Source organism: Neoarius graeffei, chromosome 18, assembly GCF_027579695.1.
Source record: "Neoarius graeffei isolate fNeoGra1 chromosome 18, fNeoGra1.pri, whole genome shotgun sequence".
Lineage (NCBI taxonomy): Eukaryota > Metazoa > Chordata > Actinopteri > Siluriformes > Ariidae > Neoarius > Neoarius graeffei.
The window spans coordinates 12514346-12533889 of record NC_083586.1 but is presented as its reverse complement, the minus strand read 5'-3'; the positions used below and the strand labels follow the sequence as shown (position 1 = coordinate 12533889).

At 41.9% G+C, this 19544-nt stretch overlaps 1 protein-coding gene across 4 annotated transcripts in view; it reads right to left on the bottom strand.

The window, feature by feature from the left end:
• Positions 1–16432, bottom strand: part of gpc5a (glypican 5a) — a 212950-nt gene extending 196518 nt beyond the window's left edge. For 2 of the 4 annotated variants that reach the window (XM_060898436.1, XM_060898435.1), the window contains exons 1-3: positions 14718–15352; positions 11357–11597; positions 6456–6617 (exon numbers count right to left, since the gene is read on the bottom strand). In XM_060898436.1, the coding sequence (XP_060754419.1) occupies positions 6456–6617; positions 11357–11501 (307 nt within the window). In that variant the 5' untranslated portion in view covers positions 11502–11597; positions 14718–15352. Of the gene's footprint in view, positions 1–6455; positions 6618–11356; positions 11598–14717 lie in introns of all 4 variants that reach the window. The other 2 variants (XM_060898433.1, XM_060898434.1) reach the window with 2 other exon arrangements.
• Between the last annotated feature and the right edge of the window lie 3112 nt (positions 16433–19544).

Here is a 19544-nt window from a genome sequence, read left to right as displayed (position 1 = left end):
GGGGGCGGGCCATGGGGGGAGGGGGAGGGGCTTGACCAAGCTGCGGGCATGAGTGAGTGTTCGGAGTGATAGTTTATGAATGTATAATACCCTAGGCTTGAACACGCACTCCATAACCAAAGAGGATAGAAGCAGCAACTACAGCAACATATCGCTTATCCAACAGAAGACATGCATTGCGGAGCAATACTCAAACATAAGCTCATAAAAGTTACAGTCAATTTCCAGACTAAACTCAGTTTAAGAGAGCATGTTGCATGCTTTTTGGTTTTATAGCACAGAGTACCTGGCTAACTGCAGGAAGCGGTTAGCTGCACAGCTAATGTAGCCATTGCAAGGCTAACGCACCGATTTTAAAACACGGCAAAACGACTTAACAGTTATACACTTACTTGTTCGGCGTTTGTGGCTGATGCGGCAGGGATGCTTGGTACGGACCCAGGCTTCAGTGACAGTTGATGTGCAAAACCTGCCCTGTACTGTCCCAAGTTGTGGAAACATTCATCAGGAAAATGCTTCCGACAAACATACACCGTCTTAGGTAGACTCGACGGCGTATTATTGGAGTAAATAAAATTAAGCCACTGCGTCTTCAGGGGCTCTCCCGTCGGCAGTAAAAACAGACTCCTTTCTGTGTTGTCACATCCATGTACAGCACAATTTCCATGTTTCGCTTGCTTAGGTGGTGCCATGTTGTTGTGTCCTCTATGGTCTCCTCACTACAAAATTGAAGTGACGTATCTATGGTGGCAACTTTTGAGCTGGGCGGGCAATCCATACAGTGGGTGGGAATCCAGAGGGGGGGCGTGGGAGCATCTCCCTTGCTGACATAGTATAGGGAAGAGCCCATCAACGGGCCATTTTGACGCGCCATTCTCAAATGTTGACAAAGGGTGGGCATAGTTTGGTTTACACATTATGACATTTCTAGCCACTGGGGTGACTTAAGGAGGTCAAAGGAACTCATTTTAATGTTAAAAAACCTCAAAGTGAAAATTTCATGCCATGGGACCTTTAATCTCCAGGACGGACATGAAAACACAGTAGAATGACTAAATGTACATGGACCATGAATATCCTTTTAATAATCAGTTAAATAGGCTCAGAAAAAAAAGTCCTACTACAAAGCTGATTGCAAATGATCAAGGTCATGGTAACATTGACAACACCACAATGTGAATACCAATTAAGACGGTCTACAGCGGGAAAGCTCTCTGTTCATGTGGGTGGCTATTTGGCCAATCTTTCCAGCACAACACTTGAAAAGATGTTCATATACAGGAGCTGGTTGGCCCACCCAAGTGAAGTCCATGTATTTGGTGCTAATGCTGCTGGAAAAACAGACATATACAGTGATGTAAAGACATGGGTCTATGGTGGCTCTCTAACCCATGGAAAAGCAAACGAGTTCTTCGAAGATTTGCAAGTTGAACCAATTCTGAACCAACACTAGCACCAGCCCAGAACTAACACCTAGCTCATGTTGGTGAAAAGGGGGTACTGGACTCCAAGTCAAGTCCTAAGCTGTAGAGTCTGAGTCAAGTCTAGAGCACATAGCTCTAGAGTTCAGAGTTGTAACTGTACAGTCCAGGTCCAGACTCCAGAAAGGGATTTGGCTTCAATACGAGCTGTTTTCAGCTATGCAGCATTCTTTAGTCCATTTTTATAGTGTGCCATACAGTCTCAGAAACCACATAAGCCTGTTTGAGACAGCGAACAACTCCTCAAAACCATTCGAGGCGAGTGTGGGACAACTTAGGTGTGCAGTTTGCACAATGCTAAACTGGAAGTCCTATGTGTTAGCTTAATTAGCCTTGTAGCTCACATAGGCTTTAAATACAAATTCACTGCTGCGGGGAATTCCCATCTGAGAGAAATTCTCTTGGGAATGGGAAGTCAGGCTCTCTCTCTCTCTCTCTCTCACACACACACACGGCCACATGGCTTTTCCAGGTCTTGCTACTGAGAGCAATTAGTCTAAAATGTGATACAAAGAGACGCATGCATAAATATGGGCCATATGTTGCCAGTGAGACTTAATCAAAACCAAAGTGACAACAAGCAGAGTGGCACATTAGGGTATCAGTCATGCATGTAATGCGCTATTTATCAACATCATGCATTCAAAAATATTGTCTTTAAGCAGTGCATGTCTTTAAGACAGGCTTAATGTCTGCACACTAGTGCCAGTTCAGAGTTTAATATGCAATATGCTGTGAAATCTAGATAAACAAATATACAAATATATTAATTTAAACGCAGAGATCCTGTGTCTGTCAATGCCAGTGGTGCCAAAAGAACCCAAGGGATGCTTTCAACATGAACTAATTAGCTAAATTGAAGAATTAGCATGTGCTGTAATCATCATTCTGGCATGAAAAAAAAAAAAATTCAAATTTTAAGGCTGTATGAATGCAACTGGCACCAAACAAGGCTCCAGAGGAGCACTTGGCATAAAGTAATCCTGATTGTAAACATGGTATACTTAAGTACAGTATATTACAAAAAAACAAACAAACGAGGCCCTTTGCTTTAGCTAATTTTTTTTTTAAACATTAGCATGGCATAACAGTGAAATATGTAACAATGTAAAACTTGACAAATGAACAAATTCATTTATAAACAGATTTTGAGGCAATACAAATATGACTGGTGCAAAAGCCAAGAGATGTGCTTAGCATTAACTATCATTAGTAACCTACACTGATCAGTCAAAACATTATGACCACTGACCGGTGACGTGAATAACACTGATCATCTCATTACAATGGCACCCGTCAAGGGGTGGGATATACACTATATTGCCAAAAGTATTCGCTCTCCTGCCTTGACTCACATGAGCTTAAGTGACATCCCATTCCTAATCCATAGGGTTCAATATGACGTCAGTCCACCCTTTGCTGCTAGAACAGCTTCAACTCTTCTGGGAAGGCTGTCCACAAGGTTTAGGAGTGTTTATGGGAATTTTTGACCATTCTTCCAGAAGCGCATTTGTGAGGTCACACACTGATGTTGGACGAGAAGGCCTGGCTCTCAGTCTCCGCTCTAATTCATCCCAAAGGTGTTCGATCGGGTTGAGGTCAGGACTCTGTGCAGGCCAGTCAAGTTCATCCACACCAGACTCTGTCATCCATGTCATTATGGACCTTGCTTTGTGCACTGGTGCATAGTCATGTTGGAAGAGGAAGGGGCCAGCTCCAAACTGTAAACACAGTCTGCATGCCTAGGTGCTTGATTTTATACACATGTGGCCATGGAAGTGATTGGAACACCTGATTCCGATAATTTAGATGGGTGAGCAAATACTTTTGGCAATATAGTGTATTAGGCAGCAAGAGAACAATCTGTTCTTGAAGTTGATGTCTTGGAAGCAGGAAATATGGGCAAGCGTAAGGACCTGAGTAACTCTGACAACAGCCAAATTATGACTAGATGACTGGGTCTGATCATCTCCAAAATGGCACATCTTGTGGGGTGTTCCCAGTATGCAGTGGTTAGTAGCTAGGGTTAACTGTAGCACAAACTGCTGAAAAAGTTAATGCTGTCTAAAACAGAAAGGTGCCAGTATTAACTCTCAGCAGTTTGTGCTCTAGTAGCTCTTCTGTGGGATTGGACCATATAGGCTAGCCTTCGTGTCCCATGAGAATCAATGAGCCTTAGACAACCATGACCCTGTCACTGGTTCACTGGTTGTCCTTCCTTGAACCACTTTTGGTAGGTACTAACCACTGCATACTGGGAACAACCCACAAGATGTGCCAGTTTGGAGATGATCAGTCCCAGTCACCTCACCATCACAATTTGGCCCTTGTCAAAGTTGCTCAGATCCTTACGCTTGCCCATTTTTCCTGCTTCCAACACATTGACTTCAACAACTGACTGCTCTCTTGCTGCCTAATGTATCCCACCCCTTGACAGGTGCTGTTGTAATGAGATAATCAAGTGCTATTCACCTCACCTGACAGTGGTTTTAATGTCATGGCTGATCAGTGTATAGTAGCATGTCTACAACTAGATATTGCCTTTCAGCAGTCTCCTTACAGAGCATCATGTAAATGGCTCAGTAATGAAGCACATTAGTTTCAAAATGAAAGGACACAGTTTTGGCTCACAGTCTGTCGTCTGTGTGCGCACGTGTGTTGTCACGTTTGTTGTGCATTCAATGATCTCTCCATGGAAACCAAAACGATTATTTGGTCTCATCTCACCTGCTGTGTATTGGCTGCTTTTTCCTCAAAGCCTTTTTGTCTGACTGGCTTTGTTCCAAATCAAGTGTCTTTCTGGTTACCAGCTCAGAATACCATGAAAGCTTGGGCAAACATGGATGACCCATCTGTCATTGTGACCCAAATGAAAGTAAAAAGCTCATCTCACATCTAGCAGCCATGTTGCTATTTGCTTTTTTTGGTGCTTTCGAGTGTAACTTATGAATGAGAAGTATAAAGCAGAACATGTGACACTGAAGTGGTTCAAGTGTTACTGGGTAATGTGGTAATATGGACATTAAACTCGTTAGCTCACTAAGCTAAATCAGGGTTGATATGACTAGCGAGCACGTAACTTATTTTATACACCAATATAAAGACACTAATTGAAAATGAAACAGAGTTGTCAGGAAATATGGCCAGCTATATCATATAAAATTGTCAGTTTATATAGCTAGCTTATGTAACTAAATTTCTGGCCAACTTGATCACAAACCTTAGATGCTGATATTCTATTGAGCAAAGGTTTTTCCATGAGCACTAAAGCCCCTGTTAAAGAATGGCGCACAGCCATGAAGTGAGAGAAAGTGTCTGAGTCACAGGTTGGACGTGTATTCACTCACACAGGTGTGAGGGGGTGCTGGATAAGCTCATGAGCATGTCTGTCGAACAAGTGATCAACCATGCTTCAGTTGTTCTCATGAGCTAAAGCCTAAATGTTAAAGCATACATGCACATAGAGAAAATCGAATTTCTGCCATTAGCTCGGCTGAAATCGAACCGAACTGGATTTCTCGTAATCGAGCTACGCGACCTAGATTACGCGATTGTAGCCGAGCTACTTGGTGCATGTAAACCCTATCGAGCTACGTAGTCGAGCTACTTATTTCAGCACTGCCCCTTCCGGAAGTGACGAGACCACAAGCGGTTCAACAAGTGCTGAGCTGCTTCGTTGTTGTCCATCTTCTCTCTCTCTCGATGTTGCTGTCCTCGTCGTCGTTCTTCTTGTGAACACAGAACTGATAACTTTGTTTATACTCTTGAATAGCTCTTCTTCATGACAACAACCAGAAGTGTACCAACACGATGGGGCGTGTAGCACCACCTGTGGCTCGGGTGCACAATGTACCTCACACAATAGCTCGATTTCCTTGTGTGCATGTAGGATTGGATTTCTCTGGCACCCCTGCTGGGACCCTTAGCTCGATTACCGACAGTAGCTCGATTTGGATGTGCATGTAAACGCACTGACTGGTGAGCAAAATAAACATGTTGAGATATACTGAAACAGAACAGCAGAAAAATGGAGCATGAGGGGGAGAAAAAATGTAGAGAAATTTAGATTTCGAGGTACAAGCAATACGACTTACAGCACGAGGCAAAAGAAATATAGAAAGCAAGAGAGAGAAAGCGTACACGAGAGACAAATATGTAAAGAAACATGGAGACAGCAATACAGAGATGAGACAGATAAAGTGGCAGAGGGAAAGAGAGAGACAGATACACTGATGTTGAGAGAGGGGGAGAAAGACAAAGTGATCAAAAGACATACAGAGAGAGAAATAGAATAGCCTTTGGGTGGAATTTTTTTTTATTTTTTTTACCAGTAGATTTGATTTGAGGTTAAAAGGTGTGTGTGTGTGTGTGTGTGCGCGCGCGCGTGTTCAGAGTGACAAACATCTCATCATGAGCCATTAGCCTCCCAGAATGCAACTTAAGTGCCTTAAATTACCACCACTGGGCCCTGTAATACACACATCACACACTGACACACAAGCAAAGAGGAACAAACACAAGCCTTCAGTTGGAACAGTATGACCAAAAATCTAAAACATCCCACATCCCTGAAGTCCTTGATCAACCATTTTTGGTGTCTGAAGATGGTTAACAGTGCTACAAGGAACCCCGTCCAACTGGATTAAACAAGGGCCTAAGGTTAGACAAGCAGCTTTGGGAACAAAAGGTCACCAATTCGATTCTCTGGACCAGTAGGAATGACTGAAATACCCTTGAGTAAGGCACCTAACCCCCAACTTCTGTGGGTATGTCAGGGTCTTCTTGTACATCGCGCTGGATAAGAGCGACATACAAGATGTACAACAATCTCCATTACATTACAGGTATTTAGCAATGATCTCAGCTCTACTAATCTCAGCCCAATTAATGTCAACCAAAACCAAGAGGCAAGCTCAGACCCAGCCTTCAGCAAGCTTGACAGAAAGGGTTCTGATCTGGTCTGATTTTACTCACCTTGTAAGGTAGCAATATGCTGTGTGATGAGGAGCTTCAGGTTGGAGCTGAAGGTCTGCAAAAGGTTCCGGATGTCCTGATGCACTGCTGTCTGGTACTGTTCTTCCACCTTCCTTGTGCAGCAGGTCACACTGCGGCTAAGACACACCTGAAGATCCAATCCTGTCAGGACCAAAGTAGGAAGTTTAATTGTTGTGCCCAATATATATATAGTTACTGTATTGTTACTGTATTGTATTGTTATGTATAGTTACTGTATTGTTATTGTTACTGTATAGTTACTGGTCTTGAGTGTGCATGAGGATCGATCAGGCTGGTGTACAGTGAATATTAAAAAAAAAAAAAACACCACGATAAAGTTTCAAAACTTTTCCCACCTTTAATGTGACCTGTACTATTCAATTGAAAAACAAATCTGTTAGGGAGGAAAACAAACAAACAGAAAAACCGTACAATAAGCTGGTTGCATAAGTGTGCACACCCTTAAACTAATACTTTGTTGAAGCACCTTTTGATTTAATTACAGCATTCAGTCTTTCTGGGTCGGAGTCTATCAGCCTGTCACATCTAGACTTGGCAATATTTGCCCACTCTTCCTTGCAAAAGCGCTCCAAATCTGTCAGATTGCGAGGGCGTCTCTTGTGCACAGCCCTCTTCAGGTCACCCCACAGATTTTCAATTGGATTTAGGTCTGGGCTCTGGCTGGGCCATTCCAAAACCCTTTTTTTTTGGGGGGGGGGGGGGGGGGGGGTGTCATTGTCATGCTGGAAGATGAAATTCCTCTTTATCTTCAGCTACCAAAATTGACTGGTATTTAGACCTGTTCATTATTCCCTCCACCTTGACTAAAGAGCTTCTGTTCCAGCTGAAGAAAAACAACCCCAAAACATGATGCTGCCACCACCATGCTTCACCATGGATATGGTGTTCTTTTGGTGATGTGCAGTGTTGTTTTGCACCAAACAAACCTTTTGGAATTGTGGCCAAAAAGTTCAACCTTGGTTTCATCAGACCATAACAGATTTTCCCACATGCTTTTGGGAGAGTTGATGTATTTTTTGCAAAATTTAGCTGGGCCTGGATGTTTTTCTTTGTAAGAAAAGGCTTCCATCTTGCGACCCTACCCCATAGTCTTGCGTAGACTTTGTCTGTTTGGTGTCTAAAAATATCATGTTGATTTTTTTTCAGAGCAACAATAGAATCAATTGGTATTACGGTATTTCCAGTTGGTTTGGAAATCTAACAGTAAAAGTCGAAGGCTCAGATTTTTAGTTTGGTTAAGACAGCAGGTAAGATCATGGGAACTCCCGCTCCTCTGAATCTGCAGGAGCTTTTTGAGCAATCAGTAAGTAGTTAGGCTAAAGGTATTTCATCTGACAGTTCCCATGTGCTTTATTCTGAATATATACTTTTACACTCGGGGAGGAGATATAGTGTCCCTTTATGTAAACACAACAGGTATAAACATTCATTCATCCCCCTTTCAATTAAGTTTCTGAATGATCAGAGGTGAATGTATGTGGGCTAATAAATGGATGGTGTATGTATGCATAGATGGAAGACTAGAATGTGTTATCTTTCTTTGGCTATTTTGCACATGTATGGAAATGTATGAATGTAATTTATATATGACTGTAGGAATGGTATTAATTTTTGTGACGTATGAAATGGGATGTATGAATTCATGGTTGTTACAAATTTGGATGTATGTATGGTTTAGATGGATATGTAGGAAGGTGGCTATTTTGCACAGGATACTTATAACTATGCTTCTTTTGCATATGTAGGAAGTGTATGAATGTAATTTATATGTATGACTGTAGGGATGGTATCAATCTTAGTGTGTATGAATGAGATGTATGAATGTTATAAACTTGGATGTGTAGACATACATGAATGCATGTATGGTTTAGATGGATATCTAGGAATGTATAGATGTTATTAGATTGGATGTATGGATATCACTTGAGTGGATGTTAGGTAGGTATGTTTGTATGTATAGTTTTGTATGCATGTATGTATTAATTAGGGCTGTGTACCGGTACTGTACCGTGAAAATCAATTCTGTACAGGTCCAAAATACCGGATCATGAAGTACCGGTACTGTACCGATATAAATTTACACCAAGTATATGCTTATTTTGTGACTGAAGATGCGTAAATCCCACCACAAAGACGAAAATTTAGCACTGGAAAAGATGTAAAATGCCGCGCTGAAACTTGAAATCAGAGCCATCTTTGATTTGAAATCCTCTCACCACAGTCTCACGAGACATTGCGAGAGCTTGGCTGATCCAGCGTTCTGATTGGTCAAAAAGACTCAAAAGCAGGTCATCTATTTTTCCTTTACTGGCACTGGCAGCTTTTGTTGCTTTGTGTAATTTTGCCACGCAAGTTAAAGACTGCGGACTGTGCGTAGGCTGTAATACTCTAGTGAAGTCACTTGTCGCTGTGAGACAACTTATGACTTTTTGTCCCAAGTTAATTAAGTGCAAGACAGAGGGTGACTGAGAAGTGAGGTAGGAAACCTAGTTATGTTCGGTTTTCTTTGAATAAAGATACTGACAAGTTGTCAACAGTTTATTAACGTTTGTCATTATTGAAGAAGTTCAGAAGAACACATGTTAATTTGTCAAATTGTTCAGGTACAGGTCTGGACCTGTACCTAAACCTCTGTCCCTGTACCTGATGTTACGTTTAGGAACGCAGCCCTAGTATTAATGGTACTTGTTTGAATGTTCGTATGCATCAATGTTATTATTTTTAATTTGCACAGTTCACCTGGAGCAAAAATGCCGGATTGCACACATGTTCTTTTAGTTAATTAGATGTGTGTTTGTGTCCCTTTCTCGATGCAGCAATGTTCCCCGACTCTAAGCTAAATTTCTCCCTAGGGAGACCAATGAAGTTACTTTACTTTAACTTAGTCCAGACATATGGAGAATACAGGAGATTGTTGTCACATGTAGTACACAACCAGCACTTGCCAGAAATTCCTGCAGCTCCTTCAGTGTTGCTGTAGGCCTCTTGGCAGCCTCCCTGACCAGTTTTCGTCTTGTCTTTTCATCAATTTTGAAGGGACGTCCTAAACTGCACTTCTAAGCAGATATCATTGAGCACTGTTCCATTCTTAATCCAACATGGCTTCATCTAGCACCTTCAGAAACCCTCAAGTTTGCCAGGCTAGGGCCACCATTGAAAAATTCTATACAGAGCCCTAGAACAGGCTTTCCTTTCAGAAAAGGTTCCAAGTACAAAACCATCAACCATTCCAAGAACCCATAAAGAGCTCTTTTCTCTAAAACAATCAGGAGAACATCTTGTTCCTGCTTATCTCTTTGATATCATCAAGGCTAGCAACAACTCTTCATACACAACACACTCGATACCAGCACATACTCCTGTGTATGCAGGTCAGCTGTGCAGCTACAAGTTTGAACACGAGTGTAAAAAAAATTCTGCATCCATCAAATGTTTATCTTTGAGAGATTTTCCATCTCTATCAGAAACACAGATGTCATGTTTCTGGAGATCAACACACACGGCATCACTTGCGGTTTTCAAATTAATTCATTTCGTTGACCGTCATCTCCTCCTTGTCTCCTAGTCATCCACATAATCTGAGATGATGAGCCTTGGGCAAGGTTTTCTCTCCTGCTGAACCTCCACCCAAATGTTTCAGATTCAGACGGATTTATTTTTCACAAAGCGACATCATGTCACTTTTCAACACTGCGTTTACAAGACTCAACATGCTCAGTGGGAAAAATGCAAACATTATGCTCAGGGATACCAAAAACATGCTTGTTGTGAAATCTGCTTTTTTTGATCCATCAGATATTCAAAACCATCTGGAGAATATCTAAAATTCATGTTCACTCTCCAGTTAGAGTTGTATTTGATGTGAATAGAGATGCAATTTCAGCAAGTTCTAACCACACCCATGATTGGGGATCCCTGCACAGTTATTTTCCTGGACAAATTTCATAACAGTGTTCCCCCTTGGGCACCCTGTCTTCTCAGGGTGCTTGAAAGCATCCCTACATTCACCACCTTCGTGGAATCTGACTGGCAGAACAAATCAAATTTGATATTTTGATATCAGATGTATCATTTGAATGCAGCTATGACAGGTAACCCCACCCCTCATCATCAACACCCCACATTCTAACCACAGTCCATCATAATTTTACATTACAGTTGGTGGAGTCACTGTTCTCCCAATTAAATGGACCAGCTGTTCAGTCAGTAACGTCATGTTATGCAATACACCCCAATAGTCTGGTTTACTGGTTGGTAAGATAGCTAGCTGTTACTCAGCTGAATGCATCACGCCATTCCAAATACAGTCACTCAAGGCATGAGGGCATACGTGTTTGTTAAGTTTCCATCTGCTAAACACGGACATGAAGCTCTGCTTATCTCATCCTGGGGAGATGGAAGGATAAAACGGCCGAGACAGGAAAACGACCAACTCCTAAATTTCACATTGTTAAAATAATTTACTGATCTAATCTTTGGGTCCTCAAGTGCAGGCCCTCATGAAACTGGCAACAAGGATGCAGTTCAAAGTGGTACAACAGGAGCGCAAATTTTTATATATATTATATACACACACACACACACACACACAAGCCATTACAGGGTTGTAGCTGTAATTAGCAGTATACTTCCTCAAAGAAACAGGGGGCATGCAAAAAGCTGCAAGGAGAGAGTTTAAATCGGAGCTGCTGATTGGTCAACTACTGTAATGCTAATGATGACAAAATGGTACATGAAATTATCATTATCCAACTTTCCATCAGGTTAAGAGTAATACCGGTCCTTTACCCGTCCCAGGTGTTTGTGTGGTACTGTTCTTTAACTGGTCAAGGTGTTTGTGTGGTAACACTGTCCCTTACCTGTCCCAGGTGTGTCCAGTACACCAGTTGTTGCATCGAACTGCTGTAGCAGTTTGCGCACTTTATCGCAGCTCATTGAGTTTTGCTGTGTTCCATCAGTAAGAGCAGCAAGGCACAAACACACCAACCACCACCAGCTCTCCATTGTAGCTACAACAATCCAGCTGTAGTAATGAAGCTGTTGTGAGAGACTCCAGGTGGGGAGGAAACCTTGATCTCCTCACAGGTGATCCTCCAAATACTGCACAGGATCAGAGGAAAAGCCACATTAAAGCTCAGAATAACTTCAATGAAACTTCCACTATGTCACAGTTTATTCAGCTTTAATCCATTTCTCAACCTAGCATGTTCTGAGTGGCAGGTATAAATAAATCTGAGACAAACATCAAAAATGATTCACTATATCTCTAAAAATGAGTCATCTCTGTTGTAATAAACATTGAAATTGATTCTCAAACATGATTCATGCCAGCAAACCTTAAAATGACTAAATGAAACCAACAAAAGCCATTAACAAATAAATTTCTATAAAGCTTCATAATTGATTCAGTACATATTAAGATGATTCACTAAAATTCAATGCTTGACAGATTCCCTTTGTCCTAAATGAACCAAATTAAACCTCTAAAAATGATTCACTATACAATTACACAAAGAAAAAAAAGTACAATAGAAAACCAAATAAATTAACCCTGAAAAATGACTCCCTTCACTGAGAAATTATTCATTAGACCTCAAAAATGACTCAGTAATTTTTTATTTGCACCATTTCGAATAAACATCCACGAAAACCTTCAAAAGATTTATCAAGTTCAATGAATCAAACAAACAAGACAGTCACTTTAGCCAATTTAGCTCATTAAATCATAAAAATTTACATTGGGAAATAATCATAGTCAGACGTTTACATACATGGACATGAAAGTCATGGCAATATTGAGTTTAACTGAATGGTTTATTTGAACCGTTCATTCTGCCACGGGGGGGGGGGGGGGGGGGGGATTATTGTCCAACAAATTTTTAATAGGAGAAAAAAAAAGCAAGAATTTGTGCACAAGATTTTTTTCTGAAATCACAGGATCAAAAATTATACATACAGGGTCAAAAATATACAAACAGCACACCTATTATATGCTTAAACGCCCCTTCGCAAGTTTCACCTTGACCAGACGCTTTTGATAGCCATCAACAAGTTTCTAGCAGAATTCTAGTTAGATATTTAAAGTCAAAATCAAGTCAAGTTTATTTTTATAGTGTTTTTAACAAAATACATTGTCACAAAGCAGCTTCACAGAATTTTAGTGACTTTAAACATGAGCTAATTTTATCCCTTGTCTATCCCCAGTGAGCAAGCCTTTGGCAACAGTGGCGACATTAGGAAGAAACCTCAAGAGGAACCAGACTCAAAAGGGAACCCATCCTCATTTAGGTGATAACAGATAGCGTGATAACATTTTAACATGAAGTCTGTTTTGTTGAAGTTATAAACTACTCCTTGATGGAAACTTGAGTGCAAAACTGTTCATGACATATGACCACTCTTCTGGGCAGAATTCAATTAAATCTGTGTTTCCTGGCACAGACCTGACTCAAGCACAGTCCACATATTTTCAACAGGGTTGAGGTCAAGACTTGTTTTCAGCTTAAATGTTAGCCTGGTTTCTCCTCCGCAACCAGTTCTGATGTATTTGGGGTCATTGTCCTCCTGGAACATCCTAATTGTGTCCAAGTTTCCAATGGTTTGATGTTATGCTGAAGAATTTGGAGACAGTCCTCCTTCATTCTTACATCCACTGGTAGCAAAACAGCCCCAGAGCATCATGCTACCACCACCATGCTTCACAGTTGGTACAGTGATCCTCTGTACCTCCGATCACTGTGGCCAAACAACTCAGTCTTTGTGTCTCATCTGACCATGAAATTTTCCTCCAGATGGCTTTTACTTTGTCCATGTGCTCAACCACAGACTTGAAGGTGTCGGTTTTGGAGCAGGGGCTTCTTTCTTGGGTGGCAACCTCTCAGCCCATGGTGATATAAAACTCGCTTGACTGTGGCCAGTGTTTCAGCAGCTTCCAGGTCATGGCAGGCTTGTGCTTTGGTGGTTCCGGGCTATATGAATCAAATTCTTCTCAGCTAAGAGTGACAGTGGGAGTCTTCTTCCATCAAAGTGGCTTGGCAAAGTGGCTACACCTCCCAACAACTTGTACTTACATACAATTGCTTGAACTGATGATCTTGGAATGTGCAATTGTTTAGAAAAGGCTCCAAGAGACATTCCTGAGTTGTGTTAAATCTCTGATCCTCTTTCTCAGATCTGCACTAAGCTCCTTGGACTTTTCCATTGTAATGCGTGTTGGTCTGTTGTTACTGTTCTGTTGGTCAATCCAGGGAATGCTGTAAAATAAACCCTTTTTATGTTGGCACAGAGAAGCTACCAGCTGTCAGCAGTCATGATCACTAACAGGAAGTTAAGAGTCCTTGGCCTTGAGAAGATATTTTGGAACTTTCAACACCACTGAATTAATAATCTAAGTGGGTGTATGTGTAATTATGACCCTGTGTTGATTTCAGAAAAACCCTAAAACAAAACTATAATGTATACCAATTTCTTATTTTTTTCTTGCCCCAGGGGAAGAAAACCTGAAACTCAACATTACCATGACATTCATCTCCATGTACTTAAACTTTTGACCACTACTTCACACGAAGCACTTTCAAACTCAAATCACAGAAGCTGCATTAAACCTCAAAAAATAACTCACTGAAACTCAGAAGAGATCTAGGACACCTTAGAACAATTTAACAAGACTAATTGAGCAATTAAACTTAAATTAATACGTGAAAAATATTCAGAGAAAAATCAATAAAAATGAAGATTAAAAAACCCTTCTTGCTCCAACATGATTCCATTAATTTCTAAAAATAGCAAAAATAAAGAAAAGTTTGCCAAATGTTAGGATGCTTTATATTAAATGTGAATAATTAAAAATTGTACACCATAAAAAGTTGCGCAATGCATCGCAGATGCTCGGATACTGAACAAATATCAGAAACATTTGCTTATTCATTAGTCATATACTGAAAACCTTAGAAAAATGTGTTAAACCTCAAACCAGTCTGTTATACCCTAAAAACCGTATCAGAAGAGCTGCTTTAATATCTCAGAAACACATATAGCTGCTTTAATCCTCACTAAAGCTACTTAAAGATGTAAACCAAAAAAAAAAAAAAACCCTTAAAATTCCATCAAATCTCAGAAGTGAGTTTAAATGTCAGCAAACCACATAGAAGTCTCAGGAAAGAAATGTTCAGGAAACCTCAGAAGAGTTTGACTAAAGGTCAGAAAATATCAGGACTATACCTTAGATGATGAACATTAAGTCTCACAGCACAGTAACAACCAGTACACACACACTCGTACGCACACAATGCTTTACTGGAGCTGTCAAAGCAACATGGGTGGTGTCCTGGAATTGCCCCCACCTCCTCAAGCTCCTCCTTTGCAGACTGACATCATTTCACACACACACCAGTCCACAGTGAGGTCTAAATATACACAAGTCAGTACACCTCAGGGCCACCTGAACACTCTCCTGAGCTTCAAGACACCGAGATCTCCTGAAGCAACGTTTTTATGAGTCACTGAACCTGAAAAAAGTTGACTCTCAGCTTCAGTCTGTAATCTACAGCACTATAATCAGCTTCTTAAATCAAGCATAATTAAAGCAAATGCCTTCCTAAAGGCCACAGCGCCACCTCGTGGACACGAGAGAGAAAAGTCAAGACAGGAGAGAAATTTCTTTCTTGGAAGAAGAAAGAAGGGAGAGAAGGGAAAGATGAAGGCTGTAAACCAGAAAGGATGGAAAAGAAAAGGGAGCTAGGTGGGAAAGAACAAAGAGGAAAGTCAGTAAGAAGGAAGGAAAGAGAAAGGGTGGTCAGAGAAAATAAGGAAAATGGAAAGAGCAATCTAATGGACTTCTCAGACGACCAAAAATATTCAGTCTATTGAATAGAAATAAATTAAAGTATATATATTCATGACACGCTGGATAAACTTAAAGAGCAGAAAGAGAGGAACAATTCAAGACTCTCATGATCTCCACACATCTATTTATAGGAAATCCCAGAGCCTAAACCCATTCTCAGAGCCAACACCTTCCCTCGAGCCTGGGGAATTGAGAACAGCACATTTGGTCAATTCCAATAGCTGAAAATCAATTTGTGCTTCAGGGAAGGACTTTGAAAATCAGTTGGGTGATCTGATGCACAGATTTCACCAGAGAGGAAACCAGGCCCTTTTGAGATCAGATGAACAAAAAGAAAGCTGAAAATAAGGAGACAAATCTATTGAGGTTATTCCCAAGTCCATCAAGGGTGATCGAGTGAGGCAGCTATTAGTGGCGTTAAACATTTTATTTGGATTTTCTTGTCTTGTAAGCTCAAGGCTATAATATTGACCAGCTTTAGAGCTACACAAAGGCTGATTCATTGATTAGCCACACCCATCACATAATGATTTTCCTGGCTGTAGCTACAGCTTGGTGAGAAAGAAAACCCTGATGAAAAGCAAACATACTGCATTTTTGACAAGCCATTGCCCGTTTAATACATCAAAACCTGATTAGGATAAAACTTAATTTGGAACACAGCCATTTTGGACCTTATGTAATGGTCATTATTTTGAAGCAGGCAATTCAATAAATTGTTTCACTGATAATGCTACACACTGATCAAATGCTGGGCCAGAGACAAACAGTCTACTCTGATGGGTTAAACTGATTTGGAACAGTGATATTTGGATAGGTTTCAGAAAAGCAAAAATCACCAAAAACTGAAAAACAAGGCTGACCTTAAGAGCATGTTGAAACAATACCACAGGTGGATATCAGTAATACTTTAAGGTTTCATGGTCAAGTTCTACTTGATTTGAAATACAGCCTGGGGGCAAAACCAGACATTATTGGAAAAAGTCAACTTTATTTCCCATTACATTTAAAAAGACACCAGTACAGTTATTTCCTGATATTGTTACACAGCTGGTAAAACAAAGTGAAGCTCCATCTGGCATGCTGCGATCTCCACACTCCTCTACAGGCCGGGACAAGTGCAATACGTCTGTACGTGCACACACAGCATTGTCACCGATCCCAACCTGTACAGCAAGGGGACGGATGCCGAGGTCGAAGCCGGCCGCCGAGTCTCGAGCAGCCGCTGCTGCGCTCAGTTTTGCATGGATTTGCACAGCGAACATACAGAAGCAGAATGCAAACCAGCAAAACTGAACGAGGAACAGCGCAGTTAGGATGAGGACTGAGCACAGAAATCCCCCCCCCCCCCCCCAAAAAAAACATCCAGTAGAGCAACATTAGTCATGAATGAACGGAATACCCATAATACACCGTGGGGTTGAGGGCACATCCAGTGGACCACAGATGGATGGAAGAGGAGAATGATCAGGTGGTTTTTTTTGGGGGGGGGGGGGGATAGGAGAGGAAAAAAGGCAAACCATACAAAGTGCAAGAGATAATAGATTAGAGAGGAAAAAAAGATCAGGTAAGAACAAGAGGCAAGGAAAGAAGACAAGATGGTAAAGCAAAGTAGCATGCAAAAAGAGGACAAAAGCAAAAGGAGACAAGTACAGAAAAATAAGGTCTGATGAAAGAACAGAATGAAAATCAAGGTGAAAGAAACGAGATGACAATGATAAATCTCAAGTAAAAAAAAAAAGTTGGAAGAAATGAGTTATGAATAAGTGAAGAAAAAAAGGAACAAACCAGAGAGAAAGGAGATGCAGAGAGGGGAAAAAAGGCACAGAGAAACAGACAATGCAATAAAGAAAACTGAGGTGAGAGATGGGGACAGAGAAGGAAAAGATGAGTGGAAAGTAAAAGAAAAATGGAGAAAAGAAAATTGAAGAGAAAAAAATGTGGAACTAGCAGACTGCTTGGAGTTTGGTGTGTGATGTTCACGTGGCTTACACGCACACGTGGTGTTGGACTGAACTTGAAGTCATCTTTGGAAACAGGAAGTGATGCAGTGCTTTAAAGCTGGAAGTACTTGAAGTGCTCACACTGCAGTAGATTGCTCACACTACCTGCACTATAAGCACTTTAGCACTGCTCGAGCTTGCACGATGCCTCGGACAGCGGGACGGAGAAGAAGCAGGTCACCGTCAGTTTTGCATAGATTTGCACAACTCGTGTTTTCTTGTGGTGCAACTATGCAAAACTAGCCGAGAACTGCACCAGAGCTGGAGAAGCGGCGCGCCGAGACGCTAGTCACAGCCCCTCGTGCCAGAAGGAGCACTTAGGGCAGTAGGTGCTAGTCTACTTCACTATCTGCACTAGATGCACCTTAGCACAAAGCCGTACAAGTGTGCTCACTTGCCGAGATGAGGGAATAAGGAAACATCAGGGCCGGCGCATCGCTAGAAGTGCCTCCACTGCAGTAGATATTTCTTATTACTACCTGCACTGTAAGCACTTTGGCGATACGCAGGCGCACAAACACACCGCCACTGGGTTGGTTAGACTGTACTTCAGTGTCGAATAACTAAGGAGCCTTGGATCAGACCTGGAGATGAAAAACAGACAGAAGAGAAATAAAGATTAGGGGTTGGTTCAGACACGTGCTTCACAGTCACAGGAAATAGCTACATCACGTCATTAATTATTAATAACCGGTTTATAATCAGTCAATCTCCGCCATCTTTCCTCATTAATATGATGTTTAGGCCGCCTTAATTTATAATTTGAAATGTCACGTGAGAACACACAGCTCGGAGAGCACGAGTAAGCAGACCGCGCTGTGCGTTAGAACAGCACGCATGCGCAGTGGGTGCAAAGTCTCACGCATGCGCGCTCACCCATCCCCCTCATGATAAACGGTAACATGGCGCCGGTGAGCTCGCTAGCCGAACCATTAGCGTGGATGTTAGTCCACTTTTAAAAGCGCTCAGTTACGACACACCAAGTGCATACAAAACCTTTATAAAAACGTTCGCAGCGGCAAGAAGAAACCGCGAACTCAAACTTGGTCAGGGTTATTGCCATAGCGCTGCGCTAATGCTAGCTAGTTAACGCTAACGACTAGCGTGTTACGAAGCAAGCACGGTAACTACCACAGTTGCGAGATTAAAAAAAAAAAGTTAAAGAAAATATTAAGAAAAAAAAAAAATCACACACAGGCCCGGCGACTGAAATAAAGTGCACCTAAATTAATGAGTAAACTTGGTAGTTGTATTAAAATTAGATTGGCTAATACTAGCCAGTTAGCTCAATGAACACACTAACAACAAAACGAGCAGGGTCCCGAGTCACAGCACACAATCTTTATTCCAGGGAAGAAGAAAAAATACACGACTTAATTTTAAGTTTACATTAAACTGTATTTTTAAATCCAACGCGCCACTATGGCGTTGCCTAGCACTGGTTGCTAAGCTGCTGCGGTGGCTGTGTAGCGCGCGGCCTACGGAAGCTGCTCCCCACGCGCTACTTGCTGTTCGTGCTGCTCACCGCGCGCGCTTTGTTCTCTTAACAATAAACGCGCTTTTTAAAAACCCGTGAAACGGCACCATCACGCCCCGCGCGCGCCCGAGCCCGGTTAGCGCGGGATGCACCGGAGCTCAGAGCGGGTTTAAGTGCAGGGGGACGGTGCAGCTTTTTCAAATCTCCCCCCCTTCATGTTCTCATGGAGGAGCAGAGGGCGACCATGCGCCACTCTTTACTACACTGTTTATCAGCCATAGTTGCGTTTTATACACCGCCCCGTGCTCGGAAACCTCCCGCCGCGCTCGCAGTCAAACCAAATCACGATTTATATTTCAAACAAATAACGTGACACGGGTCCCCGGGCGCAGCGCTGAGAATAAGCGGCACGCACGCGACAACAGGTTCCCCGTGAATAAGGCGGCGTAAAGCCACCAGCTCGCGCTGCGAAGTCCACCATGTTCAACACACTCACTTACCCGCGCTCCGGGCCGCCGCGCGCCCCAAAACCTGCCAAACTGCACCGCAAACTTTTCCACGCCGCCGCCTGGAGCGAGCAGCACCGCACCGGAAATATTCACCCAAAGCACTTTGTAGGTCGTAGTAAAACTGAGAAAGTGGCGCGAAGGAAAAGCTGCGTAAACCATGTGCTGAATGAAGGGCGGATCCCGTGATATACGCCCAGCCCCCCAGCTCATTAG